Here is a 13,689-nt window from a genome sequence, read left to right as displayed (position 1 = left end):
TGGGTTTCCTCCAGGTGCTCCGGTTTCCTCCCACAGTCCAAAGATGTGCGGGTTAGGTTGATTGGTCATGCTAAAAATTGCCCTTAGTGTCCTGAGATGTGTTGATTAGAGGGATTAGTAGGTAAATATATAGGGATATGGGGGTAGGGCCTGGGTGGGATTGTGGTCGGTGCAGACTCGATGGGCCAAATGGCCTCTTTTTGTATTGTAGGGTTTCTATGATTCTATGATATTTTCAAGTCAGGATAATGAGTGGTTTGGAGCGAAACTTTCAGATGGTGGTGTTCCCAGGTATCTGCTGCCCTTGTCCTTCTGGATGGTAGCGGGGGTTTGGAAGGTGCTGCCGAAGGACCCTTGGTGAGATCCTGCAGTGTATCTTGTACATGGTACACACAGCTGTAACTATTATCGGTGATAGAGGGAATGAATGTTTGTGGAAGAGGTAGCAATCAAGCAGGCTGCTTGGTCCTGGATGGTGTCGAATTGAGTGTTGTTGGAGCTGCACCCATCCAGGCAAGTGGAGAGTATTCCATTAATCTCCTGACTTGTTTAGATTTTGTGGTCCATTTTTTCTGTTGATTTCCTCAAACCTCCCCCCACCCCAAGTCACAAACTGGTGTTGCAGGAATACAGTAAGAGGAACACAAGCAAGTGTGAGGGCAGGAGCCACTATACAGACCAGAGCTGGAGTTTGTGATGGGTTTAGGATAAAGCATCAGTTGGAAGAATTGCTTTCATTTGTTCTTTTGTCCTCATCGAGGAGAGGAGTGCTCGATCCAGGGGCTGGGAAAATTGTCCACATCTGACTGTCCATTTGGTAATATTCCCAAGACTGGTCCTTAAGCAAGTTATTGATTGCAATATCGTTCGGCTTAATGGGCAGTTAGCTCCAGGATGTCCAGCCATTGCAGACAGGCCTGACAGCTGTGTGATCAATAGCACTGTCTTGTTTCAGACGATCACAGTACAAATTCCCTGTGCTACAGGTTCTGAAGCAAATCAAAGCGGCAAATGAATAGAATGAGAATGGTGCTTGTGACCCGTTGCTGTTACGCACGCACACGAGGTCTGGTACTTCCAGTCTCGCCTGACACAAAGTTCAGGTTAAAAACAGCAAAACACGTTGCCTGGCTAACAGAGTGGGAAAACAGACCACCCTTTGAGGGAACAACAAAGAGTACAGCTCAAACATCTCATAGAATCCCTACAGTGCAGAAGGAGGCCATTCGGCCCATCGAGTCTGCACCGACAACAATCCCACCCAGGCCCTATCCCCCTAACCCCACATACACACCCCGCTAATCCTTCCAACCTATGCATCCTGTGACACTAAGAGGCAATTTAGCATGGCCAATGCACCTAACACACGCATCTTTGGACAGAGAGGAAACCGGAGCACCCGGAGGAAACAGAATCATAGAATCCCTACAGAGGCCATTCGGATCATCGAGTCTGAACCAACTACCCAGGCCCTATCCCCGTAACCCCACATATTTACCCTGCCAAACCCCTTGCCACTAAGGTCAATTTACCATGGCCAATCCACCTAACCCGCACATCTTTGGACTGTGGGAAGAAGCCGGAGCACCTGGAGGAAACCCACGCAGACACAAGGAGAATGTGCAAACTCCACACAGACAGTGACCCAAGCTGGGAATCGAACCCAGGTGCCTGGCGCGGTGAGGCAGCAGTGCTAAGCACTGTGCCACCCTGTCCAGTTCCTTTTAGGGACGGCACGGTGACTCAGTGGTTAGCACTGCTGCTGCATAACGTCAGGGACACGGGTTCAATTTCGGCCTCAGGTCATTGTCTGTGTGGAGTTTACACGTTCTCCCCGTGTCTGCATGAGTTTCCTCCGGGTGCTCCGGTTTCCTCCCACAATCCAAAAGATGAGCGGGTTCGGTTGATTGGCCATGCTAGATAGAAACATAGAAAACTACAGCACAAAATAGGCCTTCGGCCCCACAAGTTGTGCCGAACATATCCCTACCTTTTAGGCCTACCTATAACCCTCCATCCTATTAAGTCCCATGTACTCATCCAGGAGTCTCTTAAAAGACCCTATTGAGTTTGCCTCCACCACCACTGACGGCAGCCGATTCCACTCGCCCACCACCCTCTGTGTGAAAAACTTCCCCCTAACATTTCCCCTGTACCTACCCCCCAGCACCTTAAACCTGTGTCCTCTCGTAGCAGCCATTTCCACCCTGGGAAAAAGCCTCTGAGAGTCCACCCGATCTATGCCTCTCAGCATCTTATACACCTCTATTAGGTCTCCTCTCATCCTACGTCTCTCCAAGGAGAAAAGACCGAGCTCCCTCAGCCTATCCTCATAAGGCATGCCACTCAATCCAGGCAACATCCTTGTAAATCTCCTCTGCACCCTTTCAATCTTTTCCACATCCTTCCTGTGATGAGGCGACCAGAACTGAGCACAGTACTCCAAGAGGCTCCAAGTAGATTGTCCACAAGTGTCAGGGAGATCAGCAGGGTAAATTTATGGGTTACAGGGATTGGTCCTGGCTGGGATTGTCATCAGTGTAGGCTCAATGGGCCACTGTAGGGATTCTATGACTGACCTGCTGTGATTTCCATGTTATTTGAGGGAGAGAATGGGAATGAAATTGTACAAAAGATGTATGAATTATCCGGAGTCTCTCACTTTCTGGGTGATTGTCCTCAATTCGCCATGATGAGTGTCCATGACCAATGTCTTTGAACAAAGACCCGAGGCAATCTGACCATGAGGAATGTTGTCTGATTACATTGCACGGATATTTTGATTTTGCTCTGAAGTCACTAAACTGGGAATTGAATCCATGATTTCTTGACCCAGAGGTAGGTGTGGCTACTCAGTGACAAGCTGACTCCTAAAAAAACCCAAAGCAATTCTGCAATGAAAGGAAGATTATTGAGAAGATTCTACAAAAACAACTTGCACTGAGCATCCTTACCCAGCCAAGGTGCTCGACAGGGGTGAACATCATTTGAAACTAGGATACTTAGGGCAGATGACCAAAGGCTTGGTCAGACAAAGGCTTCAAGAAGCATCTTTAAGGTTCAGGGAGGGAGAAGCCGAGAGGTTCGGGGAGGGAATTCCAGAGTTTAGGGACTCAGCAGCTGAAATCACGGACACAAATTGCGAAGCGATTAAAATCAAGGATGTGCAAGAGACAGGAATTGGAAGGGCGCAGAGACTTTGGAGTGTTGTAGAGGTTACAGAGATGTATAACAAAATGTACAGTCTGTAAGCTTTAACAGGAGACCCTGACTGTCCAGACAATTTGCAGCATTACCGGATCATGTCTTAATTCATTTTTATTGCCCTTCACAAATACAGAATTAAAACGATAAAAAAAGAGTTACTGTTTGAATTGCTGATTCATTTCATCTTTTAGTGTCTCCGTGCGAGTGGGTTTAGTGTCATTGGAGTCACCTTGCTTTGTATCTGTCTCACTGCAGACTCTGGTCTTACAGCAGGTATTGGGAAGTGGCAGAGATACACAATATTATTTAGCCTCAGACCATTAGCTAACAGAAACGTACTTCCATTAGGGATCACCAGTTAACCAAACACTTCTTCACAACCACACTCACTCAATTCCCCCCACAGCCACACCTCTGTGGAACTTAAATGGAACTGGAGTTTAGCTGTTTGCAGTGTAATGTACTGGAGGACACTCCCAGACCAGGCTCAGTGGTGAATTACTGTATTTTGAGTAACAGGGACTCAGAATATCTTGTAATACCTCACGCATCAGCTGGGGCAAAGGTCAGGCCAGACTCCCATCTCTCCAAACTGTAAACGAATCCAAAACTCTACTGCTCTTTTCCTAACTCAGGTCAAGTCCCATTCTCACATCGTCCCAGGGCTCACTGACTTCCACTGTCCTCTTCAATCTCAAAATTCTCATCCTCGTTTTCAAAGCCCTTCATAGTCTCACGCCTTCTCCCCATCTCTGTAACCTCCTCCGGCTCTGTAACCCTCCGAGATCTCTGCAACCCCCCAGCCCTGCTCTTTTAGCACGATTTGCATTAATCTACAATCTCCTCCATCTCCCTCTTCACCTTTAAGAAGCTCCTTAAGAGCCCTGTACAAAAGCAAAATAAGATGCTTGAAATCTGAAACAGAAAATGCTGGAAATACTCAGCAGGTCAGGCAGCATCTGTAGCGAGAAAAACAGAGCTAATGATTCAGGTCAATGACCTTCCATCAGAATGGACAAACCTAACTCTTTGACCATCAGTTTGATTATCAGTCCTCAAAGTCCTGTGTGGCTCAATTTCAATTTTTGTTTGATAAAACACTGTCTACACTTCCCGCTGCCTCGGGAAAGTAGCCACCATAATCAAGGACCCCACGCACCCCAGGCATTCTCTCTTCCACCTTCTTCTGTCGGGAAAAAGATACAAAAGTCTGAGATCACATACCAACCGACTCAAGAATATCATCTTCCCTGCTGCCATCAGACTTTTGAATGGACCATCTTATATTAAGTTGATCTTTCTCTACACCCTAGCTATGACTGTAACACTACATTCTGCACCCTCTCCTTTCCTTCTCTATGTGCGGTATGTTTCGTCTGTAAAGTGCACAAGAAACAATACTGTATACTAATACATGTGACAATAATAAATCAAATCAGAATCAAAATCCTGTGAGGCAGTCTGGGACATTTTACTATGTTGAGGTTGTTATATAAATGCATGTTCTTGTTGTAAGAATACCAGTCTCTGTTGGTGTGAACTAACCTTGATTCTAATGACTCCTTACAATCTAATCCCGCTATCCTCTCAATCAGTCTGATCAGTGCCTTTAGTATCCTTCCAATTGCAGCAATATCCTTTTAGTACAGTAGCAAACACAACTGTGCACACTATTTTAAGTGCAGTTACATCCATGATTTATAAACTGGCAAGATTACCTCACTTTCTCAGTCCTGAATTGACTTTATAAGCCATTCCAACATCGGAATCGCTACACTCACCTCTACCCAGCAAGTTTGTAACAGCTTCAATTTATTGACAATCTGCATGGTTCAATTACACACTTCTTTTACCAAGTACGGAACTGCAGAAACATCAAACATATATTTTCAATAAATTGTACTCATAAAGCAGCCTTAACGTAAAACATCCAAAGGTGCCTCATAGGAGCATTAGAAAGCAAATTTAGAGGCTAGCTACATAAAACAATATTAGGGCAGATGGTCAAAAGTTTGATAAGTTTAGGGTCATAGATGTTTCCAGCATGGAAACAGGCCCTTCGGCCCAACTTGTCCATGCCGTCCAGTTTTTACCATTAAACTAGTCCCAATTCATGGAATCCTACAGTGCAGAAAGAGGCCATTCGGCCCATCGAGTCTGCACCAACCACAATCCCACCCAGGCCCTATCCACATATATTTACCCACTAACCTATGCATCCCGGGACACGAAGGGGCAATTTAGAATGGCCAGTCAACCTAACGATCTAGATGACGGGACTGGGAGCATTCTGGCCAAGTTTGCCGATGATACAAAGATAGGTGGAGGGGCAGGTAGTATTGAGGAGGTGGGGAGGCTGCAGAAAGATTTAGACAGTTTAGGAGAGTGGTCCAAGAAGTGGCTGATGAAATTCAACGTGGGCAAGTGCGAGGTCGTACACTTTGGAAAAAAGAATAGAGGCATGGACTATTTTCTAAACGGTGACAAAATTCATAATGCTAAAGTGCAAAGGGACTTGGGAGTCCTAGTCCAGGATTCTCTAAAGGTAAACTTGCAGGTTGAGTCCGTAATTAAGAAAGCAAATGTAATGTTGTCATTTATCTCAAGAGGCTTGGAATACAAAAGCAGGGATGTACTTCTGAGGCTTTATAAAGCACTGGTTAGGCCCCATTTGGAGTACTGTGAGCAATTTTGGGCCCCACACCTCAGGAAGGACATACTGGCACTGGAGCGGGTCCAGCGGAGATTCACACGGATGATCCCAGGAATGGTAGGCCTGACATACGATGAACGTCTGAGGATCGTGGGATTATATTCATTGGAGTTTAGGAGGTTGAGGGGAGATCTGATAGAAACTTACAAGATAATGAACGGCTTAGATAGGATGGATGTAGGGAAGTTGTTTCCATTAACAGGGGAGACTAGGACGCGGGGGCACAGCCTTAGAATAAAAGGGAGTCACTTTAGAACAGAGATGAGGAGAAATTTCTTCAGCCAGAGAGTGGTGGGTCTGTGGAATTCATTGCCACAGAGGGCTGTGGAGGCCGAGACGTTGAGCGTCTTCAAGACAGAAATTGATAAATTCTTGATTTCTCGAGGAATTAAGGGCTATGGGGAGAGAGCGGGTAAATGGAGTTGAAATCAACCATGATTGAATGGTGGAGTGGACTCGATGGGCCGAATGGCCTTACTTCCGCTCCTATGTCTTATGGTCTTATGGTCTTATACATCTTTGGGACTGTGGGAGGAAACCGGAGTACCCGGAGGAAATCCACGCAGACACGGGGAGAATGTGCAAACTCCACATAGACAGCGACCCGAGCCGGGATTTGAACCCGGGTCCCTGGAGCTGTGAAGCAGCAGTGCTAACCACTGTGCTACCGTGCTGCCCAATTGCCCCCCTTTGGCCCATATCCCTCTATACCCATGTAACGGTCTAAATGCTTTTTAAAACACCAGGTTAAAGTTTAACAGGTTTATTTGGAATTACAAGCTTTCAGTGCACCTGCTCCTTCAGGACTCATCTGAAGAAGGGGCAGCATTCCAAAAGCTCATGATTCCAAACAAACCTGTTGGACTTTAACCTGGTGTTGTGAGACTTCTTACTGTGTTTACCCCAGTCCAACGCCAGCATCTCCACATCATGCTTTTTAAAAGATACCAACCTCTACTGCTACCTCTGGCAGTTCGTTCCAGACACTCACCATCCTCTGTGTTTCACACATTGCCCCTCTGGACCCTTTTGTATCTCTCCCCTCTCACCTTAAACCTATGCCCTCTAGTTTTAGAGTCCCTACCTTTGGGAAAAGATGTTTGAAGACTTTCTTAAGGGAAAGAGAGAGATTAAGGGAGGCGATTCCACAGTGGAGAGTGGGGGAACTATTTTGTTCAGCACATCTTCACACCCAAACTAGTTTTCCTTTTTGGAGGGATATTGGGGGAAGAATTTCTGGGCTGATTCTCAACCCGTTGAACCTCAATATGAACATTCGTTCCAATGACCAACAAGTCCTGGCCTTGGACTTGAAGTGGAGATGCCGGCATTGGACTGGGGTAAACACAGTAAGAAGTCTAACAACACCAGGTTAAAGTCTAACAGGACAACAGGTCCAAAAGTCCTGTTGGACTTTAACCTGGTGTTGTTAGACTTCTTTCTGTATTGGACTTGAACACAGAGTTTCTGGTCCAGAGGTAGGTGTGTGGCAACCGAGCCAGAAAACCTGCTGGGACCAATTAACATCAGAGAATCCCAGAACAATTTTCCTCCCATGCGATAAGGGAGAACATTCATTTGAAAAATAAAGTTCAAAACTATTAACCACGTGGCTCCTTTGAGGAAATTAGGTATTTTCTTCAATTAAACATAAAGGTTATGAATTAACCCTAGACTCATCAACAAAACACACTCCATATAGTTTGTTAGTGCTCTAAAGGTTAGGACACCTTTGCACCATGCTGAATTTCTTTTGTCGTTTGAAGGTTCAGACTCTTTCCTGTGCTCCTCTGCACTCAAGAATTTCCTATCTCAGTCAACTTGGTTGGGGTTGGTGGGCAGCTGAGTACAGGGCAGAAGCAGGAAGTGCCACCTCAGCGAGGCTGGCTGTATTGCAGTGGGCATGCCTGCTTCACAAGCAGGTAATCCACAACTGGGAGGAGAAGCAGGCATGCCCACTGCAGGGTAGCAGAGTGGTTGGCACTGCTGCCTCACAGCGCCAGGGACCTGGGTTTGATTCCCAGCTTGGGTCACTGTGTGGAGTTTGCACTTTCTCCCCGTGTCTGCGTGGGTTTCCTCCGGGTGCTCTGGTTTCCTCCCACAGTCCAAAGATGTGCAGGTTAGTTGGATTGGTCATGCTAAATTACCCTTTAGTGTCAGGGGGACTAGCGAGGGTAAATGCATGGGGTTATGGGGATAGGGCCTGGGTGGGATTGTGGTCGGTGCAGACTCGATGGGCCAAATGGCCTCCTTCTGCACTGTAGGATTCTATGATTAGCAGAAGGCCAAGGAGCGAGGGGCCAGGGATTGGTGCAGCCACAGTCTAACCAGCAAGTTACAGGAAACCATTGCCAATGGTGTTCAGGGAAGTGTCTTGTCGGGCTTTGGATTTGTTCCCACTGAACCAGTAACAGAAACCCGGAGTGTCCAGAACTCGATCCTGCTAAAAATAGAACAATGTGCGACACATGTGATATTTTTAAATAAAATGTGAAGAGTCGAGAGGGATCATTTTCCATTTCACTCCAGAATCTAATTTCAAATCAGACAACTGGCAAGAAACACACACTTTCTCAGCTAACAGAATATGGCTCACAAGTGGCTTTAGAGTTTATTGATCAGACCAATCATAGAATCCCGTCAGTGCAAGAAGGAAGCCATTTGGCCCATTGTATCTGCACCGACTCTCAGAGAGAGTATCTCAGCCAGGCCCACCACCCTGCTCTATCCCCATAACCCTGCACATTTAGCATGGTCAATCCACCCAATCCAAACATCTTTTGGACTGTGGCAGGAAACCAGAGATCCCGGAGGAAACCCACGCAGACACGGGGAGAATGTGTAAACTCGGCACAGACAGCCACCGAGGCTGGAATCGAACCTGGGTCCCTGTGCTGTGAGGTACGGGGAGATTGATCTACCTGGATTTATAACAAGGATCAAACTCCTCGACTGAATGGATTTAGACAGTTGGCGACATAAAAGGCTAGTGCTCTACCATCTTGCCCGCCATGGAATCGGAGTGGGCGAGGGTCCGACAACGGAAATCTTCGTTGACCTCGGGAATTTCCGGTCTTGTCCGAGAGAGGCTGTAAAATCCCGCCCAATGATTCTCTGACTAGACGAGTACCATAATCCGGAGGCTCGGACAAAAAATCTGGAGACGAAAGTTTAAATCCAACCTTGGCAACTGGAGTATTAAAATTCAGATAATTGAATAAACATTGAGTAAAATGTTAAGATCAGGAATGGTGGCCATAAAACTACCAAATTGTTGTGAAATCTCAGTTGGTTTATCCAGTGACCTTTAAGAAGGAAATCTGTCTTCCTTATCCAGTCTGATCTGCCCATGATTGGCCGTCTCCTAACTGTGCTCTGAAATGACCAATAGGAGAGCGAGTTCAAGACACCACCACATTCTCAAGGGTAGTTGTTGCTCGGTGGGTATGGGCTCCCTCACTACTCTGACAAATATCGAACCATAATCGTCAAGCATGCTCAGATTGGCTGCAGGATTTGGCAGGGGAAATGGGAGGTTCAAATCCATTGATATTTCCATTATTCCATCCCAAACCCTTTCCTCATCACCGCATCAAGCTCTGTCTGAGACCAATCTGCCCTGCCTGCTAGCCCCATCCAGCTGCTGGTCACTCCCTATGTTTTCTGACATCTGTCCTGAACTATTCTTCACAATCAACATCTGTACATCCACAATCCATATCTGTACATCTGTACAATTCCTGTGGAGATGGAAACGATAGTCACCTTAATGCAATTCGTCAGATAGAATGAAATATCCATTTACCTAACTCCGTGCTGTACCTATGCTGGGAGTGTTTGATGGGTACAGTGTAGAGAGAGCTTTACGCTCCATCTAACCCCATGCTGTACCTGTCCTGGGAGTGTTTGATGGGGACAGTGTAGAGGGAGCTTTACCGTGTATCTAACCTCATGCTGTACCTGTCCTGGGAGTGTTTGATGGGGACAGTGTAGAGGGAGCTTTACTCTGTTTCTAACCCTGTGCTTTACCTGTCCTGGGAGGGTTCGATGGGGACAGTGTAGAGAGAGTTTTACTGTGTATCTAACCCCGCGCTGTACCTGTCCTGGGAATGTTTGATGGGGACAGTGTAGAGGGAGCTTTACTCTGTATCTAACCCTGTGCTGTACCTGTCCTGAGAGTGTTTGATGGGGACAGTGTAGAGAGAGCTTTACTGTGTATCTAACCCCGTGCTGTACCTGCCCTGGGAGTGTTTGATGGGGATAGTGTAGAGAGAGCTTTACTGTGTATCTAATCCCGTGCTGTATCTATCCTGGGAATGTTTGATGGGGATAGTGTAGAGGGAGCTTTACTCTGTATCTAACCCCATGCTCTACCTGTCCTGGGAATGTTTGATGGGGACAGTGTAGAGAGAGCTTTATACTGTATCTAACCCCATGCTCTACCTGTCCTGGGAGCGTTTGATGGAGGACAGTGTAGAGGGAACTTTACTCTGTATCTTTCCCCGTGCTGTACCTGACCTGGGGGAGTTCACTGGGGAGTGTGAAGAGGAAGATCGATGTTTATCTGTTTGACCGGAATCACCTGTGAAATGCTTGATGTGGGAGGCATCAATTTAGAACAACGCTATTGCATCATGTTGTGGGTCTGGGTGAGAACCAGCTGCTCATTATAGGTTTGTATACAAATCCCCTATAGAGGCAGCATCGAACTAGTCTAATCCTCACCTAGGCAGATCCTGGCAGAGAAAGAGAAATGATGACACAGCAGCACCTCTACACTGAGCCCTGCACTCCACCCCCTATCAACATCCACCATTGACCCAGAAATGGAACTGCACCAACCATTGAAATATAGTGGCTAAAAGAGCAGGAGAGAGACTAGGAATCCTGTGGTGAGTAACTCACGTCCTGACTCCCCAAAGCCTGTCCACCATCTACAAGGCACAAGTCAGGAGTGTGATGAAATTCTCTCCACTTGCCTGGATGAATGCACAACAACACTCAAGAAGCTTAATACCATCCAGGGCGGTACAGTGGTTAGCACTGCTGCCTCACAGCGCCAGGGACCCGGGTTTGATTCCAACCTTGGGTGTCTGTCTGTGTGGAGTTTGCACGTTCTCCCGTGTCTGCGTGGGTTTCCTCCGGGTGCTCCAGTTTCCTCCCACAATCCAATACAGGTTAGGTGGATCGGCCATGCTAAACCAGCCTCCCATTCATCGACTCTGTCTACACTTCCCGCTGCCTCGGCAAAGCAGCCAACATAATTAAGGACCCCACGCACCCCGGACATTCTCTCTTCCACCTTCTTCCTTTCGGAAAAAGATACAAAAGCCTGAAGTCACGTACCTACCAACTCAAGAACAGGTTCTTCCCTGCTGCCATCAGACTTTTGAATGGACCTGCCTTGCATTAAGTTGATCTTTCTCTACACTCTAACTATAACCGTAATACTGATTCTGCACTCTCTCGTTTCCTTCTCAATGAACCGTATGCTTTGTCTGTATAGCGCACAAGAAACAACACTTTTCACTGTATGCTACTACATGTGACAATAATAAATCAAATCAAATTGCCCCTTAGGGTCCAAAGATTAGCGGGGTAAGTGTATGGAGTTACAGGGATGGGTTTGGACTGGGTAAGGTGCTCTGTCGAGAGTCAGTGTAGACTCAATGGGCTGAATGTCCTCCTTCTGCACTGTGGGATTCTATGATGACAAAGCAGTCGACTTGATTGGCACTCAATCCACCACTAACAGCCACTCCCTACACCGTCTACACAGTAGCAGCAGTGCTGGCCAAGATGCAATGCAGCAACTCACCAAGGCTCCTTCCAAATCCACGACTTCTACCACCTAGAAGGACAAGGGCAGCAGATGCATGGACACATCATCATCTGCAAGTTCCCCTCCAAACCCCATACCACCCTTATTTGGAACTTCGCTGTCGCTGGGTCAAAATCCTGGAACTCCCTCCCAACAGCACTGTGAGTGGACCTACACCTCAGGGACTGCAGCGATTCAAGGCGGTGGCTCACTACCACCTTCTCAAGGGCAATTAGGGATGGGCAATAAATGCTGATCTAGCCAGTGATGCCCACATCCTGTGAAAGAATAAAAATAAGAAGCAGCCTGGTTCAGTATCTGGACACTGAAATATTATTCAGCTATCTTCACAAGCTGGCACTGAAACACTAAGTGTTTCCAAACAATTGCTTTCAATAACAGTTTGACTTGGGTGTAAGGAGAGATGTCTGAAGCAAAAAACACACCAGGATTATTGAACACAAGCCAATAGTCGTGGAGGATTGACAGCTGCCGGTGAGGGCTCAGTTAATCAGATTAAAGCGTTTGAAAGGCATGCTGATCATCACCAATTACAATATTGCCAAGTTACACAAAGATGTGGAGATGCCGGCGTTGGACTGGGGTGGGCACAGTAAGAAGTCTCACAACACCAGCTTAAAGTCCAATAGGTTTGTTTGGAATCACGAGCTTTCGGTGCGCTGCTCCTTCATCACAACCTGGTGTTGTGAGACAAGTTACACAAAGGGAACAAGGGTGTAGCCTCACTGACTTGCTCTGGGCTCAGGGATCTGATCTCCGGTGGCCCAGAATATCATTTGTTCACCCTCCAATCTCAGAATTGTGCGGCAGGGGGCGGAGGCAGGGGACGGGGAATAATCAGTTGGATTTGAGCGAGGACAGGAAATTTCTGGATCAAATATCTGGTCCATAGTCACCGCTGATGGTGGACTGTCATTTGAGCAGTTGGTTTCTGTGGAACTAAATCCCTACAAGGGGATAGTCCACTCAGATCAGGAAATTCAAACTTTTCTTTTAATTAAAAGACATAATTGTAAAGAGTAAATGTCTGAAATGCATCAAGAACAGACAGAATTATTTATGATGTTGAGTCTTTTGATGAAGTTTTTTTATTTAATGTTAAGCATTGAGGGAAGCGTACTGATTCCTATTCCTACTTTTCTTTGTCCATTGCTTAGAAATGGTGGAAGGTCTACAGCCCAGATGGAGACCATTTGGCCCATTGTGTCCATGCCAGGCTAATCCCACCTTCCCTGTGCTAGCTGTGTTGGTCACAGCTCATCAGTAGAAGCTCAGCCTTGTCAGAGTTTCACTTTGGTACATTCTAGACAGGATTGTGTTAGTCGGTCTCCCTGCAGTCTCGGCATGATCGCTCCCATCTCTATGCCCTAAACCTGCACTCATCAGTGTCAGACTGGGCTTTAAATTCCCTTTGGAACTGAATGATCCCAGTCCAATCCCGGGTACGTCCCCTCCCTCATTCCGCATCATGCACTAAAGGGCAAAACCAATCCTTGCATCATAAAAAATGATCTGACCACGGGATTCAGAGGCAATTTTCCCTTTGAGGTTCTGAGTCATCATTCCAGCCTCTACTGAAAGGAGAAAGTCTCCTCTCTCTCGCTGCCTGGTCTTCAATGTGAAACGTAGGTTGTTGTTGTTGATGATCCAGTTCCATGGGTCCACCCGCATGGGAAACAAACCCAGAGAGACAGCCAGAAATCCTACTCCGTGACACAGAGGGGAATAGTGAGCAGGGAGAGGGGGGTGAGGGAGGACAAGGTGGGGGGGGGGTGGGTGCAGAACAAGATGGGGCAGGGCGAGGCGGGAGGGGGGGGCAGGGCGAGGTGGGAGGGGGGCGCAGGGCGAGGCAGGAAGGGGGGGCAGGGCGAGGCGGGAGGGGGGGCAGGGTGAGGCGGGATGGGGGGGGGGCAGGGCGAGGAGGTGA

The 13,689-nt window shown here is 47.2% G+C and overlaps 1 protein-coding gene across 1 annotated transcript in view; it reads right to left on the bottom strand.

The window, feature by feature from the left end:
• Window positions 1-13,351, bottom strand: part of LOC144488594 (FXYD domain-containing ion transport regulator 6-like) — a 59,974-nt gene extending 46,623 nt beyond the window's left edge. Inside the window, exon 1 of the mRNA XM_078206651.1 lies at window positions 13,280-13,351. Within this exon, the coding sequence (XP_078062777.1) occupies window positions 13,280-13,325 (46 nt within the window). The 5' untranslated portion in view covers window positions 13,326-13,351. The remainder of the gene's footprint in view (window positions 1-13,279) is intronic.
• Window positions 13,352-13,689: the final 338 nt, after the last annotated feature.

Source organism: Mustelus asterias, unplaced genomic scaffold, assembly GCF_964213995.1.
Source record: "Mustelus asterias unplaced genomic scaffold, sMusAst1.hap1.1 HAP1_SCAFFOLD_1694, whole genome shotgun sequence".
In the NCBI taxonomy this organism is placed as follows: domain Eukaryota; kingdom Metazoa; phylum Chordata; class Chondrichthyes; order Carcharhiniformes; family Triakidae; genus Mustelus; species Mustelus asterias.
The sequence above is the reverse complement of the archived record's forward strand: the minus strand, read 5'-3'. Positions and strand labels throughout refer to the sequence as shown.